Source organism: Pteropus medius, unplaced genomic scaffold, assembly GCF_902729225.1.
Source record: "Pteropus medius unplaced genomic scaffold, Ma_sr-lr_union100, whole genome shotgun sequence".
Lineage (NCBI taxonomy): Eukaryota > Metazoa > Chordata > Mammalia > Chiroptera > Pteropodidae > Pteropus > Pteropus medius.
The window spans coordinates 13,153,455-13,179,238 of NW_024346667.1; the positions used below are offsets into that span (position 1 = coordinate 13,153,455).

Genomic DNA, 25,784 nt, shown 5'->3' on the forward strand with positions numbered 1-25,784 from the left:
TGCTTCTTAAATGTCTCAGTTACTAAGTTTAAAAATATACTAAGTGCTAAAACAGACAAAAAATTCACCTAGCATAATTAAACATTTTCGGCATGAACCATATATTTGAGAAGTCAGATTACATTATTTCTTCATAAACCAAAATAAGGCAAAGAGTTAGAGCAATCAAGCCTGACTGGGCAATACCCAGGAAATGCTTTTAGAAGGACTTATTTTTAAAACTTACATTTTTACACTATCCAAACATTTTGTACTTTATTTAAAAAATTTTTTACTTAAGTATAACATTCATATTTTGTGTGCCCTCCAGAAATAATCCCTATCTTAAATTTTGATAACATGGATTAGTTTAACCAGTTTTGTGCTTCGTGTAAATGAAATTATCCTATATGACCTCTACTGCAGCTTGTTTATGTCACTAAGTATTTTGTTTGTAAATTCATCCATGTCGTGACATGTATTTGTAGAACATTCCTTCTCATTCCTGTGCCGTACACCAGTGTGTCGATTTACCTCGTTATTTAACCAGACAACCATTTATGAACACTTGTTGGTTTTTAGTTTTGAGGCATAATGATTAATATTTTTTATGAAACTTTTACTACATGTCATTCAGTGAAAACATGAAGACATTTCCATCAGGCTTTTAACTCAGATTGTACTTACTTAGAGTATATGATATGCTTAGGCACAGGAAATAGTATGAGCAGTTTTCCAGCGGGTTTCCAGCAGTTTACACACCCAACACCAATGTATCAGAGTTTTAATTATCTATAACCTTATTTATAATATGTTCAATCAAAACTTTCATTTTAGTCATTCTGGTGTTATAAAATATTATAAAATTGCAGTTTTAATATGTGTTTTTTGATAACTAAAAATTTGATCACCTTTTCATATGTTTACCTGCTGTCCTCTTTTGAGAAGTGACTGAGTATTTTGGCCAATTTACCATTGAACTATCTTTCTTTAATATCACAGTGTTGAAGGAGTCTTATATATTTTTTGTGTATAAATTCCTTTTAATACATGGATTTTACAAACATATTCTTCAAATATTCAAGTAGCATCTATTTTAATTTTTAATGGTATTTTTTGAAGAGTAGACACACTTTTAATGGTCTATTTAACAACTGATGTTTTCACTTTCAGATTTTATTTTCATTCAGGTAAACTTGCCTACTCTATGGTCATAAATTAACTTTTTCTGCTTTAATTTGATAGTTTATTAATATACTGTTGACACTGAAAACTAAAACCAATCTGGAATTGATCTCAGTGTGCAGTTTAAGGTAGAGCAAAAGATACATCACTTTCACATGGATATTAATTGACAAACACAAGCTACTGAAAAGTTTATTCAGCTTTCTATTCTATGTCACTGGTCATTTTCTACTATCTCAATTTCTATAGCTTTGTAATAGGACTGAATATCTGGTAGTATTTTTTTTTTTTCTTCAAAGTGTCAGGTGAGTGGTAGTTCTAGAGTGATTGTGTGAAGAGCTAGGCAGAGTTTCTCCTTAGGAACAACCCTTTAACTGATAAAAAATTTTAAAAAATTAATGTCTCTTGTGTTCCTATACACTAACACATTTCAGAAAAATAAATTAAAAAACCAATTCATTTTGCAATTGCAAAAAATGAATAAAATACTTATGAAAAACCTAACGATGCATGTGAAGAATCTATAATTAAAAACTATAAGGTATTATTCAAAGAAATAGAAGAAAAACAAAGAAATGGAAAGATATTCCATGTTCATGGATTGGAAGAATCAGCATAGTTAAAGTGGCCATGTGACCCAAAGCAATGTACAGATTTAATGCAATCCCCATCAAAATCCCAATGGCATTTTAAAAAGAAATAGAACAAAAAATCATCAGATTTGTATGGAATCACAAAAGACCTGAAAAAGCCAAAGCAATCCTGAGAAAAGAGAATGAGGCTGGTGGTATCACATTGCCCGACTTCAAATTATACTACAAAGTGACAGTAATCAAAATAGCATAGTACTGGCAGAAAAACAGACACATAGACCAATGGAACAGAATTGAGAGCCCAGAAATAAATTCACATATATCAGGGCAAATAATTTTCAACAAAGGAGCCAAAAATATACAATGGAGAAAAGAAAGCCTCTTCAGTAAATGGTGCTGGAAAATTGGAAAGCCACATGCAAAAGAATGAAACTAGACTGGTGTCTGTCACCATACACCAAAATTAACTCTAAATGGATCAAAGACTTAAATATAAGGCTTGAAACAATAAATTGCACAGAAGAAAACATAGGTACTAAACTCATGAACCTTAGATTTAGAGAGGATTTTATAAATTTGACTTCAAAGGCAATGGAAGTAAAAGCAAAAATAAATAAATAGGACTATATCAAACTAAAAAAAGCTTCTTCACAGCAAAAGAAATCATCAACAAGACAAAGAGGCAACCAACTGAATGGGAGAAGATATTTGCAAACAATGCTTCTAATAAGGGGCTAATATTCAAAACATGCAAAGAACTCATACAACTCAATAACAACAACAACAAAATCAAACAATTCAATTAAAAAGTGGGCAGAGTACCTGACTAGACACTTCTCCTAAGAAGACATGCAAATGGCCAACAGACATATGAAGAGATGCTCAACTTTACTAGTTATTAGGGAAATGCAAATCAAAACCTCAATGAGATACCACCTCATACCTGTTAGAATGGCTATCATGAACAGCAGGGGTCCCCAACCTCTGGGCCATGGACCAGTATCCATCTGTGGCCTGTTAGGTGAGCGGAGTGTCAGCGAGAGAAGCTTCATCTGTATTTGCTGCTGCTCCCCAGTGCTAGCATCACTGCCTCAGCTCTGCATCAGATCATCAGGTATTAAATTCTCTTAGGAGCCAAAAAGTTTGGGGACCACTGATCAACAGGACAAGGAATAATATGTGTTGGCAAGATTGTGAGGAAAAAGAATTCTTATGCACTGCTGGTGAGAATGTAAATTGGTATAGACATGATGGAAAACAGTATGGAGGTTCCTCAAAAAACTATGTCCTTCATAGATGATTGGATAAAGAAGATGTGGTACATATGTACAATGGAATACTACCCGGCCATAAGAAAAGATGAAATACTGTCATTTGTGACAACATGAATGAATCTTGACATAATCATGCTAAGCAAAATAAGTCAGACAGAAAAAGTTGAGAACCATATGATTTCGCTCATATATGAGATATATGAAAGCAACAAACAAACAAGACAGGAAAACAAAAACTTATAGACATGGACAACAGTTTAGTGGTTACCAGAGGGAAAGCGGGGAGGAGGGGAGGAAGATAAGGGTAAAGGGGGTCAAATATATGGTGACAGAAGGAAATTTAACTTTGGGTGGTGAATACGCAATGCAATATACATATGACATACTGAATTTTACACTTGAAACATAATTTTATTAACCAATGTCACCTCAATAAATTTAATAAAAAAATTAATGTCTCTGGAAATTGATCTAAGGTTATATAATTGAATATTTATGAATTAAACTAAAGAAACATTTGTCCAAATATATTTTTAAAATCTCCGTAAAAGCAGAAAGAAGCTGTGGCATTTGACTTATAATGTAATCCCATTTTCCAGGTCAATGTTACTCTCTGTGCTCTGAACTGAAGTGGTCAAGATGAAAGGGGTTTCATTCAACCCTAAGTTCCTAGTCTTGTGCTGTGGTTTCATCCAAGCAAGTGTAGACCTCACACTTACCTATTTCTTCCCTAGATTCTGTATTGGAAATTATATATTACGTGGACGTAAACAAATTCAATCACCCAGCTATCACTCAAAGGGTGAGAGTTAGGCCTCAGGCACAATGTATTTAGAATACTGAGTCCCCAGTTTTGCTTGTCCCACTTTGCTTGTAGAGCAAGTGTTCTATGCTAAGAAGGGCAACCTAGAAGACCATGGTATATCATTTTCCTCTCACATCGACCTATACAGTGAGCATGTCACTTTGATAAAAATATATACTGTCTACATCTACCACTCCTATGTAGTGGCACAGATGTTCTGCCAGGGGAGATTCAGGTCATAGGAAGAGCTCTGCCTGAGGAGACTGACTTTATTTGGTATACAGAATGGAGAAGTTCATAAGTAAGGGTATTATGGAAAATAATGAAGATTTTGGCACCAAGCATTTTGTAGTGGGTTGTCAACTCCAAGAACCTCATAGCAACAAGCAAAATGGTAGTCCATCAGAAGTTTAACAGAGATCAGAAAAAGAGACAGCCAAAAAGATCTCTCCTGCATCCCACTCATCACTGTGTGTACAGAAGTCTACACACATTTGCTAAAGTGCACTCGCTCAGGAGCAATGTGTGCATCATATTTGGCTAACTTGAAATATTCCCAGACCACAATCACATTTATCAACAAAAGATAGAAACCTCACTGGTTCAAAAGGATATAGGACATCTTCTGACAAAATTCTAGCTGTATGGAATGCCACTATGAATATCAATAAAGACATACAATCTTAAATCCATCCATCCATCCATCCATCCATTCACCCATCCATCCATCCATCCACATCCATCCATCCATCCATCCATCCATCCATCCATCCATCCATTCTTACATACATACATACATACATACATACTTACATACTTACATATATACATACATACATACACCCAAATGAAAAGTCTTGAGTTGAATATTATAATAACCAAAATAAAACATTTACTTGAAGAGATAGCTGGAAGAATTCAGCAGGCAGAAAAAAGAATCAGACAATTTGACAGATTGTTAAGGGTATCACAGTCAGAACAAAAGCAACGAGACAAATAGAATTTGTCCATGCCTCTGAGAAATATGTGACCTGATCTGAAGCAATGAGTTGACATCTCTCCTCCCTTAAAAAAAATTGCCAACAAACATCTGTTGAATATTATTTCTATTCACTTCTATCTTTCACTTTCTCTAATTCTCTACTAATAGAAGTGTTAGAACATTTAATATGTTACATATATTAGTAAAGCTCAATTTTAATGCTTTTTTTTGGTGTACATCGGTGTGGGGATTTTTTCATAAACTGTCTCCCAGATAAGTAATTTTGTATTTTCACATGCCTAAATTACTGTTCAAACCATCCACCAAATTCTTAATATAATTTTCATATTTTAGTTCTAAAATATCATTTATACTTTTGTATATTCAAATTCACTTGAGGATATTCTATATTCTTTCTTTTATTCTATTTTTTTTCTTCTATTTTAAACTGTATTAATCATAGTTATGATTTTTTTTTAATATACTCTTGCTCACTATCTGGTCACCTTGACATTACTTTTAATTTCTCCTTTTCTTTCCTTTTCTTTTTCTTCTTTTAGTAATAGGTCATAAATTTTAGCTCTTAGCATGTATAGTAATGATTTATTGTGTGCAGGAAATTGTATATAAACAACCAAAGAAGCTTCAGGTGGCTCTTCTAGAGAGTTTTCTCTGTTTGCTCTGTTAGGAGGACAGCCTGAGACACTCATTTCCTAAATTCATTCATGGATTGGCTAGGTCATAGATGCTTGAGTTTTTAGTAAATCTTGGGCAAATTTTCTTTTCTTTGTGCTGTTCAGGCATGGGCCTGCTAGACTTTCAATTGTGAGTTTATGTGACTATTTTTTCTCAGCTCTGAAAGATTATGGGGGATTCATCTCGAGTGGATCACATCATCATCTAGAGGATCACAACCCAGCTCTCCAACCGATTGCCACATGCACCATCAAAAGCACATAAGTGTATTATGGGGAGAGGGTACAGATGCTTGAGATAAGCTTTCTTTTACCAACTCTTGTGTCTGAAACATACCATGATTTTAGGGAACTATGCTTTTGAGAAATTTCAGACTAGCTCACTAGCATCCCACAAAGCTCTAAAAATAAGTAAATGTGACCTGGGGAAAAAAGGTTGTGAATTACAGGCCTCTCAATGTCTAATTTATGAATTTATCTAAACCTGTGTAGTAACTAAGAGCATTGGGCATATCTCTTTCCCTCAAGAGGAAGTCTTCTAACGGGGCCAAGGTTAGGCTCAGTTCACATCCAGTGACACCATGTACTCTGAGGAAAAAATGGCCGACAAGATTCAATGTTTTTCAGAATGATTTCTCTGTCTGGATTTTAGGTCATTTACTCCACATTGCTTCCTTAGCACTCTAATGTCCTTAAAAATGGTTCTTAAAATATAACTGGGATTTTCTAGTTTTTTTTCCCCCTGAAAGGGAATACTTATCCTATATAGAATTGTAAGAATCTTCTTTACCCTATTTTATAAGTAAAGTTATGAAGGAGTTGAGTGGCAAGTATTATTTCTTGTCTTTTCAGATTTTGAAGTAATTCGAAATGTAAATCATGCCCATAAGGTGGTAAAGGGCAGAGGTGTAAAAAATTCCAAAGTTTCCGATGTCAGACTCCTTCCTGTGTTTTCCATTATACTAAGATAATACTGTATCAGCTGAGATCTGTCATAAAAGAAAACCACACCATTGAGATAATCACGAGTTATTAACAAGATGTAGCTATTGCTCCTAGGACTGGAAATCAAAGGGAAGAAGTGGGATTATTGGAATTTCTGCCTTAGGAATAAGTCCTGTGGATCTAAGACTTCGACCTCTGTGGAAGTGGTTAGCCAATCTAGTTCTGGAAGCTCAGAGATTGGTGAAGGACTCAAAGACTAGGCATTCTAAAACCCGAGGGTAAGATATTGGTAATGTACCAGTATCTCTGAGGCTGACAATACTGTTGGGTCTGATAGTTACTTAAAAATATGTATCTATAATTATTATATATAATATATAATTTTATATGTAAGATATTATGTATAGTAACATTGTGCAGCCTGAAAATTACTGTCTTTGCAAAAGTGAGAGCTGTTAATGAGGCAACACTGACATGAACAGTAATCAAAAAATTTCCCATTTCCAGTCTCCCTCTAGTTTTCTCCTATTGCAGAAACTAATAGAGAACAGGCAAAGAAGAAATCTGATTTTGTTAGCATTCTCTGTGTGACAAAGCAGAGTACAAAGAAGAAGGGTGGTTGGAATTGAGACAGCAAATTATAAACACAAACATACACATTATCCATGAGCTGTGCCTTTGCTCAGGAAACACAAAGAGATTAATTCCATGAAAAATTAAACACTAAAATTATTTAAAATAATAGAAAATAGAATTTTCTAGAAATTAGCACATTTTTTTCTAGTTGTTTAATGGCCAATGTTTATGCTCCCAAGTAAGGAAAAATCTCAGGATTCTGTCAATGATTTGTGACACATTCTATAACATTTCTACAGCCAGTGGACTAAAACTTCATACATTGGAAATTGGGGTCCTTTTTGAAACTGCAAATTTTGGCTTTTCTTTTTAAGATACTTTTGGGACATTTTGCTGTTCTTCCGTAGATGAAATAAAAACATTTTGCTCTTCTTCATTAGGTGAAGTTTTGATATTTTGTTCTGGGGTTAAGTTGGAGTTTCATTTACTTCTTGAGATGCAGTAACACTCTGCTTTTGACTCTCATCTGTTTTTTTTCGTGTCATAATAAACAAAATTAACAAGCATAATAATAAGACAGGAAAAGGAACCAACCATAGTAACTGATATCTGTTCCGTTTCTCCACTTCCTTATTTTTCTTAGGGGATGGTCCACTGTCAATACTGCCTCCATAGCCGCTTACCAGGCAGTTGGGAGGGTCCCACCCAGAGTTGCAGTGGCAGTGATGTCTGTTGTTACAGACTCCATTCATATGGCAAGTCTCAGGTGAACAATCACTTACTAGACGTGACATATGGACACACTTCCTTTGGATGCAGATTTGTTCCTTACCACACGCTGTACCATCTTTCACTTCACCGATGTCAGATATGGTCATCCCCAAATGGTAGTCGGTACCCCAGCATGTGACGTCATTGAAGTGAGTCCAGTGCACAGTAGAATGATCTGTCAGAAGGGGAAGTTCTGTCACGTTCTCACACTGAACTCTGCCACACAGAACATCTGAGATGTCACATCGTACGTACCTAGAGCCATTAATACCACAGTGACCAAAACGGTCACCTCGGATGTTCATTTTTGTGTAGCAACTCTGATTTGCACTCTTGGCCTCTTTGCCGAAAATTTTCTTACATTGTTCTTCACGGTTATTGCATCTCTTTTCATAGCAGTAGCCACCGCCCATGCAAGGGACTCCGTCCTGTACATATACATCTTCTGGACAATGATAGGATGTTCCATTGCACCACTCTGGAAGATCGCATGCATTTTCCTCTTTTCTACACAAACTACCTGATGGCCTGATCTTGCAGTCTTTGCAACAAAGCCCAGAAGCGCAAACAGCCCCAGGTCCCAGAGTGCAGTTTGACTGACAACATGGATCATGAACACACAAATGGAAAGAACCACAGTCACACTCTTCTCCTTCTTCAACCACATTGTTCCCACACTCTTTTAATGTGAAGATGTCCTTTTTGTTTGATGTAGTGTATAAACAATCTCGTTTTGCAGTGTTGTCCATGAACTGAACATAACTGCAGTTGCTGAATGTAGTTGACTGTACTTTTCCTGCATGCATAATGCACAGTTCATCCTTACACTTACAATTCTTACCATCATGTTCCATACCCAAATTATGACCGATCTCATGTGTCACAATAAATGAAAGGTCATACAAATTATCAGTCCGGAAACTATCAACTCCACAATTATAGTCAAGTATACATACTGTTTTAACAAAGGATAAGCCAAGATAAAGACCATAGCTATAGTTTACAAACATATGGGCAACATCATGGGGCAAACGGTTAGTTAATTCAATTTGCTTCCACTTGCAAAATTCTGAAAGGAGACTACCTATGTTCTTTATTGCAAGGAGGTTTCTTGTAGTCCAGATCTCAATTCCCATTAAAAGCACATCAACATCCAGTGAATTAAACAAGTTATCTATTCCATTGACAACAAGGCATACTTCCTTCTGCACATTTGAGATGTTACTTTGGCGATGAAGATACCGTCTGTGGTCTACCACCACTGCCAGTTCAAGAAACCGCTTGTGGGTCCACCAGCCTTCATACCCAATTCGCATTGAAGTGTAATTAATGTTCTCTTGAAACTTCAATTGTCGTGCTATTTCTTCATCTGTTAATCCACATCTCATGGGTGTCTTCTCACTGCTCATCTTATATATGAGATGTTCAAATGTGGTAGAAAGACTTTTGGGCTCGATTTCATAAACCATGTCATTTGTCTTTAATATTCCTTGAAAGCCCCCAAAACAAGTACTGAGTGCAACCAGGGATTCTGGGTCCCCCTCCACATAACCATGATAGTAGCAGTCATTTTGGACAAAAGGCTGGTCCTCAACGATAGCACCCTGGTCTGTGTAGGTGAACACTGGGAGGTGTCTGGGCAGCAAATACTTCTTGACCCTCATGAGGACAACGTGTCTCTGGCCTCCAAAACGCATGCTGTAAGAGAACCAACCTCGAGACTTCATGCTGACACTAGTGACTTTTACCTTTAAGGGAATCACCACTTCTGGGGGACCATGGCGTTGGGAGTGTCCATCTTGGGAACACCCAGAGAGAAACAGAAACACCCCCAGCCAGAATGGCAGGAGAGTGCTCCTCATATGCACCAGAGCCTCACCCACAGCCATTATGTAGTTACTGTATGCAGCTATTGATGACAGCAAAATAGGACATGCAGGAAGCATTGCTGTTCTGTCTCCTCTCTCTGAGCTGACTGAATCCAGACCCGACTTTCAATCTGTGACACTCTGGCAGAGTCACACCATCAGAGCAGCATACTAAAAGAGAAAATAGAAAGAATGATTGAGAGAGGTGTGGGGGTTATAAGCAGGCCAATGAGGAGAAGGAAGAGAAAAGCACAGATTAAAATTGGTTAGTGCTTGGCTGAAGACATGATTCAGTTTACTGCACACACTTGCTCTTAAGGAATGATAAAGTCGTGTGAGACTGCGGATGTACAAAAGATTGGTGATTGGCCATAAGCTGAATCTAGGTGAAGGGTACATAGTGACTAATGATACTGTTTTTAAATATGTGAATATGTGTGAATAAATATATAAAACGAAAGGGTCTTAATGGAAAGGTGAACATATGTTTTGAGAAGGAGTCTCATTGTATATATACATTGATTTGCTATAAATATTTACATGTTTTTTTCTTTCAATTTCAAATAATAAATTATTTAGTCACATTATGCAAGAGAGATAGATAAAAGTTATTTTATTTTTTCTTGTTGTCCCCAATATATAATAAATCCATGCAAAAAATTTTATTACTTGTCCTATTTTCTTTCTGTGTTCCTGTTTTCATCTAATTCTGCCAAACTGCAAGGGCAAAGAGAGGTAGGTTTGGTAGAATTAAGTAGGGATAAAGGACTTTCTGTCATAAAGTGTGAATATAGAGGAGATTGCTGTTGCTTTTAATTAAAGGAAGATTCCATAAGTAATAGGAAAATGATTCCAAAGAAAAGATGTCAGGGTACATTGAAACAAAATAAAAAAAAAAAATTAAGCAGAAATGAGTAAACAATACAGGAGATGATAGGTCCTTAATTGGGCATTTTTCATTTTCATATTATCTACTGTGGGAAGTCGATTTGATCAGTGCATTTCAGATCTCTCATAGCGGACTTCACTTTCCTGTGTCTTTTCCACTTTTATAGGGGTTCTTGATGTCATTACTTGAAGAACTCTCAGTACTTTAACAATCTGATGACTGTGGATGGTCACGCTAGATAGATAAAAATTGGCATGTATATATCAAATATTGGATGCAATTTTACAAATTTCTAATTATATCTTTGCCCCAACCACTCTGCCTAAATTTGTGCTCAACACCATTAACATATTCAGGCTTGTATTGTTCATTTATGTTTCCCAAGTGTACAGCCCAGTGTGTGCACATTATGTAGTTTGATTAATATTTTATTCAAGGAAGAAAGTAACAAATCATTATTGTCAGACAGGCATTGTGCTCATACCAGATTTCTCATTTTCACACATATGTGATATGTTCCTACCGTCGAGGCAAATATTTTCGTATTTGTATTTTACATACAAGATATGTATATATGTTTTTGTTTATGAGATAAATATATCTGTCTAAAGACTGAACTTGGAACTTGGGAGTTGGTCGCCTTGCAATCCTAAAACTGCAAAGTTTATGTTTTTGTCTCATAAGACAATACTACCTTCCCCAAAGCTTTCTTTCATCCTTTTGGGATTATTGATTTCTCTTGCTTTTCTGAAGATGCTTTATTTTGCTCTCAGTACACTTTCATCTCCAAATGTTATCCTTCCAGTTTGATTTTATTCCATCTTATACGGCGTTGAAAAATATTCTTCTTCTTAAGAATGTCATCAAATGTAAACATATTTAAGTAATATCCATCTAACCTATCGTACTTCCTCCTCCAATGCTACCAATACATAAATACTAATATATGTATGGACAATTAATAAATTATTTTTTTATATACCCACAGTTTCATCAATTTGATTAATCTCTGTACCTTAATTACCACCTCCCTTCTCGCTCTTATTTATAGCCTAATGGACTGTTTTCCAAAATCTTAGTAGCGATCCATTAAAATGCACATTTGTAGCTCTCACCCAAGTAAAATGTACTAGAATAGAAAATCATAGAAATAATAGATTCCCCTCAAGATCAGAATACATGTTAAAGACTCATGTTTTGTTTGTGTGTGTGTTTGTATTCATTCATACACAAATACTAGTGTATCTCTTCTTATGTAAAATTCTTGAATGACTTACCAGCAGTAGAATTAATGATTTCCATGGTCCTTTCTAGCTGTTGCCATATTCATAGATAGTTTGTATTACCCATCTCTATGAACAAAGATTTTCATTTGAGACTTCGCACGAGAAAGAGGAATACAAATCCCCTTATTTTTGGTCTCTGAATTGATTAAGTTCTAGATCTAGCTACTTAGCAACAAGACTCTCCCAGTTCTACAGACCATGGCAACTGGCTAAAGTCCCTCCCCACTGTGGCTTCCCTACCTCCAACCCAAGCTTACTTCTAATTTCTCTTTAATATGAATAGATCCAAATAACTTCCTTACCCTCGTCATAAGTGCTCCCTACACAGAGTTTAAACACTTAAGTTTCAGCACTTTCATTCACACTGTTCTCCTGTTTCCAGATTATTTTAACACTGAATCATATTATAGAACACTTGAAGGTCCAGAAAGAAAGGTCACCTCCCTTATTAAACCTTCTCTAAAGAAACCAGATATCAATAATCCTCTGTAAATCTCTCTTGAATATCAAAGACTATCTCAGAGACATTAAGTATCTGCACACAAACCTGCTCCATCTCTGATGGAGAATAGTACGGAATTGTCAGCAAGAAAAAACAAAAGCAAAAAATTGAGAAGAAGAGGTGAACAAAAAAATTGTGTGGGAATAAATTTAACAGGTAAATTGACTAGCTAGCAGTTAAAAATGCTAATTTGGGGAGTTTCCATTTAGCAGGTTGTCTGAGATAAACCATGGAAACAAGTTTAGTTATTTAGTATCCTTGAGAGTTTAGCTGTGGAACAGAAAGAAGGTTTTCTCTGGTTTTGTCTGCCAGTTTTACTGCCAGCGTCTTTCCATTCCTCTTCCATTTTAGTAAGTACAAACCTGCACTTCTTCTCTCATTGAACTTTCTCATTTTCCCACAGTTTTGGTCACAGCTAGTTCCTAAAGAACGAAATTTGACTATGAGGGTTTGAATCTCTGGCTTAATTTAATGGTTCTGCGGTCACATTCATTTACCTAGATAATGGTGGGTAGGAGGAATCAATGTATGAAAATATCAATATGCATTATGAGAAAAATTGGCCCTATCCACTTTTCTATATGCTCTGGTCTTAATTAGAAGAATATGACTAAGGATTAATTTGACTAACTTTATTTAACTACATGGTTTTCTTTTCATAGTTTACTGTTCGTCTTGTTACAAGTCTTCGCTTATGCATAACAGATATATCAGTTATTGTATGATTTTGTCTTGGTGACCAACGAATACTTGAAAACTGTTCATTTATTTAAGACTGTGTTAGCCATTGATTTGATGGGCCTCTAAGGTGTAAGTTGTTTCATTTATTTAGGACAGTCACAGAAATTGTGTCTCACGTGTTTTAGTTTAGCAACTTTGGGCAGAATAAAACAGCAATATATAGAGGTAAAATCTAGTGTCTCAACTGTCCCCTGTTAAGTAACTACATTTGGCTCTTAATAAAATGTGAGCAACGGAGAGGGCTACTTAAGTACTTAAAAAGACCACCTGTCTATATACAAAACACATTTTTGTATGATAAACACAAAAAGTCTATTCGATTAGTTAAGGAGTGTATTAGAGGTTTACCCTGAGGAAATAATGGTTGCTTATGGCTATAGTAAGAATCTATTATCTATATTTAATTAGTCTAATTATGGAGGAAAAAAGCAATCTGGGAGAAGTTAAAGAAACCATGTAATGGTTTGGTACGGTTTCCTGAGAAAATAGTTGAGCTCTGACCTATAATTAGTCTCTTGTCTCTTTATTTTCTGATATCTTTTGGGTTTATTGGAGGATCTGAAAAATATTAGCCAGCAGACAATTTTTAGGAGTTTATTGTCTGGATAGCTGACCAATTATCATTGCTATGGCGAGATACAAGCAGGGGACCTCTCATTTTACCATCTGACTGACCTATAATGACTTTTGAAGGATGGGAAAGATTTCAAAAGATATAAAAATCGTTTTAAGTGAACAAAATATTGCATAAAAAGTTAGGATTTTAGGAAACATACTATTCAAGCAGGAATAGATTGAAGAGCTGTTCAAATATATTGTAGTATTTCCAAATAAGAGAGCTGAGTGGTATGAACAAATGCAGGCAGAGGATTATTGAGAATATTATTGTCATACAAGAAAAAAAAGATTTTATTCTGTCGGCCATGGGCCCAATAAACATGAGCTAGATAATGTTCATAGAATAGATAGTAGGCTGAGGATTTCTCCCCCTGAAGGCAAGATGTATAAGTCACAGGTCTCAACTGAAAGGAGAATTATGCAAGACTTGGTGAAGTTTGCACTGCTCTCATTGCTAATACTTTTGAACACACTTTTATAAGTTTATTGGCCATTAGATAGCGTTTTTTTCAGAAATGACTGTTCAAGTTCTTTCATCTTCTGTTGAGTTGTATGTCTATTTCACATTGATTTGAAGGAGATCTATCTTGTAAAGTTGTATTCCCGTGTTTGCCACCAACAGCTTTATTGGTTAACCTTTGACACTTAGATCTGAAGTCAACCAGTGTGATGTAGAAATGAAGACGTATCTTTTACAAATTGATATCCTATCGACACAGCGCAAGTTATTGAAAAGACCATCTGGCTTCTTGTGAAAGGGAGACTGTTCCATGACGTGACCGCTGTCTGTCCCACAGCTGGACCTGGGCCAGAATGGAGGTCGCTTTCTGAAAATCCCCCTTAGAGACTGTCTGATAATAATGGATGGTATTCTGACATAAATCAGCACCCCTCCCTCGCCTCCTGCTATATGATGGTTCCTGGAACAGGTTGTTGGCCTCACCTGATACACGTGTAAAGCTGGTAGTAAAGCTCACATACTAGTGCCCATGACCATTTCCCCTCACACTTTACCCTATATAAATCTGCCAGTTGGCACAAGGATCCATTTGTCTTGCAGCTGCACCAGACATGCTTCCTAGGTAAGTTTCCCTTAATAAACTCCATCAACGACCAGACTGGAGTGGCCAGCTTCTTTCTTCGGTCTTTTCCTGCCTTCTGCTTACGAAGGTAGATTTTCGGTCTTAGAGTTTTCCCCCCTTGGTCTGTGTGTACAAACACTTATCTAATTTTATTTTATTGGTCAGTATCACATTATCTTAATTTCTATACTTTCATAATAGGTTTGGCTATCTGGTAGTGCAACTCTACTTGCTATGCTATTTTTCTTCAAGATATGTGATTCTTTTACATATTCAGAGTTTTCACAGTAGTTTAGCTTCTCAAATGTAAAAAATAATAAAATAATCCCTTTGGTTAAGATTATATTAAGATCGTATTTAATTTATACATTACTCTAGATATAATTGACACTTTTATAAAATGTGTTCTTTCATTCACTGACTATAGTAATAATACCTTATTTAGTTGTGCCTTGTTTAATTTCTCTTAGCAATATCTTGTACTGATCAGTGAAGAAATCTTGCACGTATGTTATTCATTTTATTCCTAGGTTTTTGATATGTTTGTTTTTTCCAAGCAGAGGCATGATGGGAGCCACTGAAGAGCTTTAAGCAGGGGAGTGGCATGATCATAATTGTATATGAAGACAATCATCCTATTTGAAACGAGGTAATGAAAATGGCATGCGGATATATAGGCAAACCTGGACAAATTACGCAGTTACGTCACTCACCATTTACTCCATTATCCTTTACAGCTAAACATCCGTCAAGTACTACGTTTTCTACCTCCTAAATAGCTCTTGTATATTTGTCTGTAACTCCTCATCTTACTGCCACATCTCAAGTTCTGTCCAATATTCTCTTATGCCTTGGTTACTGCAATAGTCTCTTTCTGACTCTATCTTCTGTCTCTCCAATCTATGCTACATATTGTAGCCATAGTGACTTTTCACAAAGACAAGTCTGTTTATGTTACCCAGGCTATAATTTTGTTTCCCATTTCTCTCAGCTTAATAGTCTCTCTCAAGGCTCTCTCTATGGGTCTTGCTCATTTCACTAACCTCTCCTCTCACTATTCTAACTTTCTTAACCCTAAAGAATTAATTTCAATTCCTGGAACCACTTGTGTGGGCCTTTAAACATGTTGTCCACTCTGCCTGGAACAATCTCCCTCGCTCGCTGACCACCCCTGCCTAATTCCTATTCATTTTTCACACCTCATCTCCTTTATCTTTGGTTTTCAACAGTTTGAATATAATACACATGAGTATGATTTTCTTTGCATTTATCTTGCTTGAAGCTTGCTGAGCTTCTTAGGTCTGTGAGTTCTCTCTACTTACCCAAAGTATTTTCTCCGCTACTGACTTCTTAGCAATCTTAGGGGTGGCGTGTAGGCCTAAGTCACTTATTTTTGTGACTGGGGTCCTTGCAGATCCAAGTCTATCCATCAACTTATACTGTTGGCAATGTCTCAGATGATTTCTTTCTTTTTTTTTTGAGATATAATTGATATATAACATTATATTAGTTTCAGGTATTCAACATAACGATTTGATCTACATATATATTGACATGTTATGTTTGCTACTAACATAAATGAAATTAATTTTCAATTTTATTTCCATTTGCTTGTTGATGATGGTAGAAAGCGAGCATAGAATACTCACCTAATAATCAGAAACCTTCTCCATTAACTGAATAATTCTAATAAGTTGTATTTTCTAGGTATAATATGCCACCTGTGAAAAACAACAGCTTTATTTCTTCCATTCTCATCCATGTCCCATTTTACTTCTTTTATTTTTAATTTTATTCTAACACATGTAGTAATGTGTGCAGAAGAAGTGATGAGGGAGTACCATCTCTGTCTCTTCATCAATGTCTTTAGGAAAAAATGTCACATAGGATTCACCATTATATCTACTCTCAAAAAATGGGTTTGCAGATTTTTTTATATGTAATGCCCTTGTCGGGTTTGAGAATTAGGTACCCCAAGACTCATAGAATGTAGAGCTATTTCCTCATTTTTCCCCTCGGCTAAAGTTTTTGAAGAATTAAGGGTATATATTTCTTATATTTTTAGAAGATTTTACTGAAAAAGTAATCTGGGACTGGCCAATTCTTTTTGACACTGATTCAGTTTATTTAATATTAATTGTAACATTGGCTTGATAACTTGCATTGTTCAATAAACTTGTTTATCCAAATTGTCAAATTTATTGGTAAAAAGCTTTTCACATTTCTTTTTTCATTATAAATGCTCTTTTGTGATGTCTCCTTTCCATTTCTGCTCCTGGTAACCTGTTTTCTTTCTTGTATATTCTGCATGAGTTGTGTTAGGGTTTTTTAATATTTTAAAAGTTCATTTGATGAATCAAATTTTCTCTTTGCTCATTTCCTCCATTGTGCATTTATTTTAATTTCATCGACTCCTCCTTGTTATTATGACTCTCTCTGATTGACTTAGATCTAATGTGTTATTTTTCTAATTTCTTGATATGAAAAATTAAATCAATCCATCTTTAATCCTTTCCTTTTTTTTTTTTAAAAAAACATAGGTACATATGACTATACGTGTCCCTTAAAGCAGTTTTATTTGAATACTGTATTTTACATGTATTGTAGTTACTTGTATTTCAGTTTAAAAATTTTCCTAATTTCTGTTTTGAATTCTCTTCGGCATGAATAGAATATTTAGAAATATATTCTTTCATTTCCAGGTATAATACTATGATATTATGACTTATGATAAAAAATATATACTTGGTCTTCATCCTAGTTTCTGGCACAGAGCTTCTAAACCCTTAGAGTGTTCCTAACTGATGAGAGAAATAAAGTTGTCTTTTGTTATGTTAATATGGTGACTTTTGGAAACCAGCCAAAGATGGGGGCTGGCTTCCAGTGAAGCCAACCATGTGATTAGAGGGTTGAAACTTTCCTTCTCACCCTGTCTCTTAAAGGGACAGGGGCTGGAGATTGAGTTCGATCACCAGTGGCCAATGATTTAGTCAGTCATACCTAGGTTAATAAAGCCTTTCTAAAACTCCAAAAAGATGAGGTTTGGAGAGCTTCTGGGTTGACGAACATGTGGAAATGAAGGGAGAGTGATATGCCTGGAGAGGGCACGGAAGTTCTGTGCCCCTGCCCACAAACCTTGCCCTATGTATTACTTTCGTCTGGCTGTTCCAAAGTTATATCCTTTTATACCAAACTGGTTATCTAGTAAGTGAAATATTTCTCTAAGTTCTATGAGCTGCTCAAGCTAATTAATTGAACCCAAGGAGCAAGTCATGGGAACCTCTGATCTATAGCTGGTCAGTCAGAGGCAAAGGGGACAAGCTGGACTTGTGATTGGCATGTGAAGTAGGGGAAGCAGTCTGGTCGAGCTGAGCCCTTACTTAACCTGCGGGATCTGATGCTGTCTCCAGGTAGATAGCGTTAGAACTGAATTAAATTGTAAGATCTCAGCTGGTATAGGAGGGTTGCTTGGTGACATAGGGAACCCCCCATACACACATTGAAAGTGCAGAATCTTAGTTGATGATCAGAAGTGGTATCAGAGTCAGAATCGTACCAGGCAATTGGAATTTTTCTAGTTGTCTTTAATGATACTGATGTCTGGATTAATTATATAGGATTTAGAGAGTATAGTCTTCGTTAAAGTCATCAAAAGTTTTAGGGGGATTTCCTTCTGGCTCACCATAAAGTGGACTTCGGTAGCAGCCCACATACAGATGAAGCAAAGTGAATTTTGTTACTACTGAGTCTAGTATTATTCCCTCTGTTAATATCTCTATTAGATCAGGTTTCTTAATTATGGATTGAAAATCTCATCCTGCAAGATTTATTGTCTATTCTTTCTATTGCTATTAAGAGAAGTGGGTTAAAAGTCTCCCTTTTGGTGATCGTGGATTGTCTATTTTCATGTTTTTCCTTACATATTTGAAGTACATTGCTGAATGCATACACAATTGAGATTGTCATATCTTCTTGATAATTTGCCTTTTATTATTATGAAAATATTCTTCATTATTTCTAGTAATGCTTCATGCCTTAAAGATCATTATCGGATATTAAAAGAATGATAGTAACTTAATTTCATTAATATATGCATGGAAAAAATTCTTTTTCAAGTTTTTACACTCTCTATGTCTTTATTTTTAAATTGTGTTTCTAATAAACATCATGATGCTGGATTTTATACTTCATTCCCTGTGAAGTATGTCAGTCTTTTACTTGGTTAATACAATCCATTTTACATAAGCCTTATAGCTACCATAGTCCAACTTTTTCCATTTTCACATATCTGTATTGTTTTTTTCTTCTCACTTGCCTATATTTCACATATCTGCATTTTTTCTTTCTCCCTTGCCTATATTTGTAGTGATCAAATATCATTTATTATGTCTTTTCAATTTTTTATATTTACATAATCTTATGATCTTAATGGTTATTCCAGAGATCGTAACATGCATACTCAACATCGTATAGTATAATCCACATCATTAATTTACCTCTTCCCAATACTTCTGGAAGCTTAGCCATTTTAACTCTACATGCTTCCCAGCTTTTGTAACAAATGTTTGCATTTTGTTCTGCATGTATTTATAATCCATAAGATACTATTAGTATTGTTCTGTTCGGTTAATTTATTTTACCCACATATTTACTGTTTCTTGTTTACTTCACACCCACCTGCACAATTATATTTCTTTCTCTCGATGGAAAAAGAAAGGTCAGTATGTCTTTGAGTGCTGACCTGCTGGTAATAACTTTTTTTTTTTGCCTAAGGAAACTTTTGTTCTTTTTCATTCTTGAAGGTAATTTTCAAAAACTAAAGAATTCTAGCTTGGCAATTATATTAACCAAGTAAATAACTATTCCATTATCATCTGCATTCAATTATTTTATTGAAGTCAGACATCTGTCTTATTTCATTCTTTTAAGATATAGAGATTTTATCTCTGGTTGCTCTTAAGATTTCTCAGTTTCTCTGTTTTCTATGATATTATTAGATATGTGTCTGTGTGTTTATCCTGTTGGAAATTAGTTTCTCGAAGCAGTGGGATAATGTTTACATATTTTGGGGGAAATTCTCAGCCATGATGTGTTTTTTATTACTGTATTTAATTCTCTTTCTCCTCCTCTACTGGGGCTCTATTTTAACAATTTAGGTCTATTGATTTGTTCCACATATCACTTATCCTATATTGTAATGTTTTTTTAATGTGTCAGCAATTGATATTTTCGCTGACTTTTCTTCTAATTAATTAATTAGAAGTTAATTGCACAACAGTCTATAATTTAAACTCCACTAATTTCCTAAATTTGGATATTTTATTTTGAAGCACTAGAATAGATATTTGACAGCTTTACACAGATGCTCATTTTCTGGTGAAAAGAATCTACTCTTTCACAGTTTGTTCCTTTTCCTTCCTGTTTTTTTGTTGTTGTTGTTCATCTTTTATACTCTCTGGATCATGTTTTAGATGGGTTCTAGCTTCTCTTTTACTATCTTTGTTGTCGTTCTTTATTATTGGCCATCATTTCTTCCTCTTGATATGTGATAATTTTTTATTGTTCGCCAGATGTTATATATAAAGAACCATAATAGTTCAGGGTAGAATTACCTTTGACTTGAGAAATTTCCATCTTTCCTCTGTTCGAAAGATAGGCAGAGTGACTGATAACTTCAGTACAATTAGGAATTCAGTTTGGTCAGATGATAGTGCAGTTTTAGTAAAACACATATACCTTAATAAACTTTCTAATGAGAGCCCACGTGCCTCTATTTTCTCAGCTCTGAAAACAATGGATGATTATACAGTGATACTTAAATCTTGTAATACTCCATTTTTGCCATATACTCCAAGCTCCTTCAAAATCAGGCAAATGTTTTAAAAAGAAGACAGTACAAGTTTGAGGCAAGCCCCTTTCCACTACGTCTTTGCTTTCTAAGTACGACAGATTGTAAATATTTCTGCCCTTAGAAACTTCAACCTATTTCCCCAGCCTCCCACGGAGGATCTAAACTCAGCAAATGAGGTGTGGGGAAAATTAAATTTTGAATTTGATGCCCTTATCGATCTAGTCTCTTCTAACTTATTAATCTAGTCTCTTCTACACCACTAACAAGTTTTCACTTTTTCTTTAGCAGAGGCCCTCTAACTGGGTGGGCCAAGTTTGATCCTTAATTTATATTCAGAATTATCATATTCCAGGGAACAATCATTTTTGTTCTTGGGGGAAAAGTCCTAACAATTCAAATTGTTTTTCTTTCTCTGTAATTTTTAAGTCTTTAAATCTTCATTTTCTCCACAGCTTCTTCATACTTTTAAGGTCTAAATTTTAAAAATTTACTTGGCATTACATAGATTTTTTCCCCAGAAAAATCATTTATCTACCAAGAATTGGAAGTATTTTATTTTATAACCAAAGAAACCCAGAAATTGAGAGACAAGTGTTATTGTGATCCTGTCCTTTCTTATTTTGTGGGACACTTGCTGTAACTTTAAGTAATTTTCTCAAGGGTAAAGGGCAGTGGTAAAGAAAAACTCAAACAACAAAACTTATGATGCTTCTTCCCTCCTGCTTTTTTCATTATACCAAGGTCAGTACTGTAACAGTCACGATTGAGTCAGAAAAAGAGAAAACACATTAGTGATTTTAGAGGGATAGAATTAAATATAAGGAATCAAGTAAACAGCTATTTAAGAACAAAATAAGTTAAGGGAGATATTGTGTTACTTAGTAACCATGAAATAGTAAGTGTAAGAGGGTGATTTCATTCGTGGAGCTGAGAAGCCAAGGGAAATGGTGAGGGATACATGAATCCAGTCCTTCAGTCCACTGTATCCCCAGGGCTGGTCCCACAGATCCGAGACTCAGAACTGACAGTCGGTACTACCTAAGTTGGTGCAGGAGATCTGGGATATTGGTAGAGAGCTTTAAGAGCTGGGACCCAGAACTCTGACAATAACACATCAGATGGCTTTGTTGGTATCTCTCAGGATGACAATGGGTTGGTCCAGAATGAATAATAATAAAGGATATAGAGACTATGTATAACTCCCAGTGCAAAATCTGTTATTGAGGTAACATTGACATAGGACGCAAAAAGATCTCCCAGATTTCCAAACTCCTACTCATTCTCCCTATTGCAGATCCGTGTAGGAAGAGGGCTGGTGCAATAGAAATGTGCTTCCAACCAATGCAGAGTACAAAATGGGAAGGATCTTTGGAACTGAGAAGTAGTAACTTAAAAACTGGTATACCATCCATGTCCCGCACCTTTTCTGGAAAATATAAAGGAACAAATTTTGGGAAAAACAAGGCTTCTATTTGTTTAAAATAACAGAGAGTAAGTAGAAACATTCTAGGAATTATCTTTTTTAATGAATACCTATTTGGATACAATTTTTGATGCTGATTGCTTTCGTTTCTATGTCGACTCTGGGAAAATGACATTTGAGGTTGACTAAAATTTTTGCCCATTTTGCAGGTTGAGTCAGAACATCTTGTGAGGTTTTCTCTCATTTATTTGGAATATTTTGCGGGGGTTTCCCTTGTTGAGCTGGAATATTTTGTGGGAGTGTCCCTTGTTGAGCTGGAATATTTTGTGGGAGTGTCCCTTGTTGAGCTGGAATATTTTGTGGGAGTGTCCCTTGTTGAGCTGTCCCTTGTTGAGCTGGAATATTTTGTGGGAGTGTCCTTGTTGAGCTGGAATATTTTGTGGGGTTTCCCTTGTTGAGCTGGAATATTTTGTGGGGTTTCCTTGTTGAGCTGGAATATTTTGAGGGGGTTTCTCTTGTTGAGCTGGAATATTTAGTGGGGGTTTCCCTTGTTGAGCTGGAATATTTTGTGGGGGCTTCTGTAGTTGAACTGGAATATTTTGCTTTTCTTTTGATTGTTGTATAGGAACCATTTTCTTCATTTCAGGTTGAGGCTGAACTTTTTTCTCTTTTTTAGCTCTTCTCTTCATCCAAAGACAAAAAAGACAACATAATAAAACTAATAACCAAAAAATTGAAAATAGTAACACATGATACTTATTTATCATCTTTCTCCTAGGAGGTGGGCCACTGTCAATACTACCTCCATGGCCTTTTATTAGGCAGTTGGGAGGGTCCCACAAATAGTTGCAATGGCAGTGATGTTTATTGTTGCAGATCCCCCTCCTGTTACAGAATGAGGGTGAACAATTGCTATCTAACTGAGATATATGGACACACTTCTTGTGGATGCAAAGATGTTCTGCACCACACTCTGTGCCATCTTTCACTTCACCTATATCAGGTATGGTCATCCCAAAGTGGTGGTCAGTACTCCAGCAGTTGATCCCATTGTAGTAAGCCCAATGCACTGTAGAATGATCTCTCAGAAGGGGAATTTCATTTACGTTCTCACACTGAATCCTCCCACACAGGATATCTGAGATATTACATTTTACATATGAAGCGTTTTGCGTACCACAGTTACCAAAACGGTCGCCTACAGTGTTTATCTGTTTATAGCAACTGTGATTTGCATTGTTTGCATTTTTGCCAAAAATCTGCCTACACTGTGCAGTACGGTCATTACATTTCTTTTCATAGCAGTAGGCACTGTCATTGCAGGGAATTCCATCTTCCACATATACGTCATCTGGGCACAAATGGGATGTTCCATTGCACCACTCCGGAAGATCACATTCATTGACTTCCTTTCTACACACTTGCCCTGATGGTAAGAACTTGCAGTTCTTGCAACAAAGTCCGAAAGCACAACTAGACCCAAAACTCAGAGTGCAGTTTGACAGACAACAGGCATCTTTTGCACAATGCTGTAAAGTTCCACAGTCACACTCCTCTTCTTCTTCAACAATACCATTCCCACAGCGCGCCAGCGTAAATATGTCCTTTGAATGAATATTGTAGAACAAACATCTTTTCTTAACTATAGAATGGTCCCAAAAAAAAGAATAACTACAATTGCTAAATTTAGTTATTGGTGGGTTATCAATATGCATTATACATTTATATTTTCCACATGTACAGAAAAACGGATCATGGAACATACCCAAATTATGAGCGATATGATGAGCCACTGCAATTGCAGCAATGGTCATGGATTTGTTTAAAAAAGTAATAATTCCACAACTATGTTTTGGTCTACATAGTCCGCCAAAAATGCTTACACCTTTTAAGCCTCTTAATGTCTTATGTATAAAAAGATGCATAATATCATGTGGCAGGCGGGAAGCAAGGTTTTCAAACTTCCAATCACAAAATATAGTCGATGATCTCCATGGATCGCCTACTTCAATATGGTTTGCTTGAGTCCATACCTCCAAACCAAACAATAACAGCTTAAGGCCCAATGCCTCATAAATGGAATCCACTATATTTACAACAACATATAAATTTTCCTGCAACTTTGAGACATTTTTTCCCCAATGAACATAGAGACTATTATCAACCACCACTGCCATTTCAATTAAAAAATTATGGACCCACCAGCCCTCATATGCACTTTGTTCCAGAGTAGAACTACCAATCTCTTGAAACTCAAATTGGTGTACAATTTCCTCTTGCATAGTATCAGATTTTATGGTTGGGAATTGAGTCCCCTTACTGTCCACTCTATATACCAGATGTTCAAATTTGGTAGAAAAAATCATGGGCTTAATTTCATACACAATGTTATTTATCTGTAACAATCCTCGAAAGCCACCAAAACAGGTACTGAGTGCAACCAGGGATTCTGGGTCCCCCTCTACATAACCATGATAGTAGCAGTCATTCTGGACAAAAGGCCGGTCCTCCACGAGAGCACCCTGGTCTGTGTAGGTGAACACTGGGAGGTGTCTGGGCAGCAAATGCTTCTTGATCTTCATGTGGAAAACGTGTCTCTCACCCCCAAAATGCAGACCATAGGAGAGCCAGCCTGGAAGCTTCATGCGGAGGCCAGTGCCTGTTACCCTCAAGGGAATCACCACTTCTGGAGGATTGTGATATTGGGGGTACTCAGCTCGGGTGTGTCCAGAAAAAGACAGAAATACCCCAAGCCAGTGTAGCAGGAACATGATCCTCATGTACAACAGGGCTTCAGTCTTAGTCTTTATGAAGCCTCCATTATGGAATCATTGGTCTAGATAAGGCAGGCAGGCAGGCAGGTCTGGGAGTCACAGATGATCTGACTCCTTATTCTGAGCCGGTTAATAACCATTAAGTATCTGTCTTCTAGCAAAGTTGAACCATTAGAGCATCAGCCCTATAAGTAAAACAAAAACAACATGTGGATGGGGTGGTTATGAGAAAGCCTGGTGGGGAGAAAGGAAAAGGCATGTGATAAAAGTGATTAGTGTTTTGGTCAGAGAATAACTAAAGAAGCTGCTCAGAATTTACTTAAATATTGGTAGGGCAGAGGGGTATGGAAGGATGAAAACTGGCCATAATTTATAGTGACCGAACATGGATGATAGGCAAATAAGGGTTCATTATACTATTCTCTAAATATATGCATGTGCGCACCTTTCTGCAATAAATAGTTAAAACAAAAAGGTTCTAAAGATAAGGTGACCATGTGTCTCAGATTGCTGGAATTGTCCCAATTTACACATGTTAAATTGGCATAGGTAATAATACCTCTTTTTCAACCTCAAGTGGCAAATTACTTGATGTTAATATAAGTAATTACCTAATATTAATATGAGGTGTATATATATATATAAACATTTGTGTTACTTTTTAAATCTCTTTATGGTACTTACCATATACTTCTCTAGAGCAAAAGTTTTATTTTTTCTTTTCTACATAACTCTCCTCACTAGATTTGTCTGACTAGAAGTACTCGAGCTATATTTGTATCTTTCACAGATGTTAGCACCTCCTATAATGCCCAGTTTAGTTATTTACATAGTAAATAATGGTCAATATATCTTTACATAGCGAATAATGGATTTTTATTGTTCTTTGGAGTGTTACTCAAAAAGTGTTTATAATCAATTACGTTTTTAGTAAAGAACATTATT

At 35.9% G+C, this 25,784-nt stretch overlaps 2 protein-coding genes across 2 annotated transcripts; both read right to left on the reverse strand.

Moving 5' to 3' along the window:
• Positions 1-7,501: 7,501 nt before the first annotated feature.
• On the reverse strand, positions 7,502-9,697 carry LOC120613190 (disintegrin and metalloproteinase domain-containing protein 20-like). Its single transcript, XM_039875777.1, has one exon. The coding sequence runs from the start codon at positions 9,692-9,694 to the stop codon at positions 7,502-7,504; it is 2,193 nt and encodes a 730-aa protein (XP_039731711.1). The 5' UTR covers positions 9,695-9,697.
• A 12,583-nt stretch (positions 9,698-22,280) lies between these two features.
• LOC120613191 (disintegrin and metalloproteinase domain-containing protein 29-like) lies at positions 22,281-24,845 on the reverse strand. The gene has a single exon (XM_039875778.1). It carries the CDS (start codon positions 24,843-24,845, stop codon positions 22,281-22,283), a length of 2,565 nt encoding a protein of 854 aa, XP_039731712.1.
• Between the last annotated feature and the right edge of the window lie 939 nt (positions 24,846-25,784).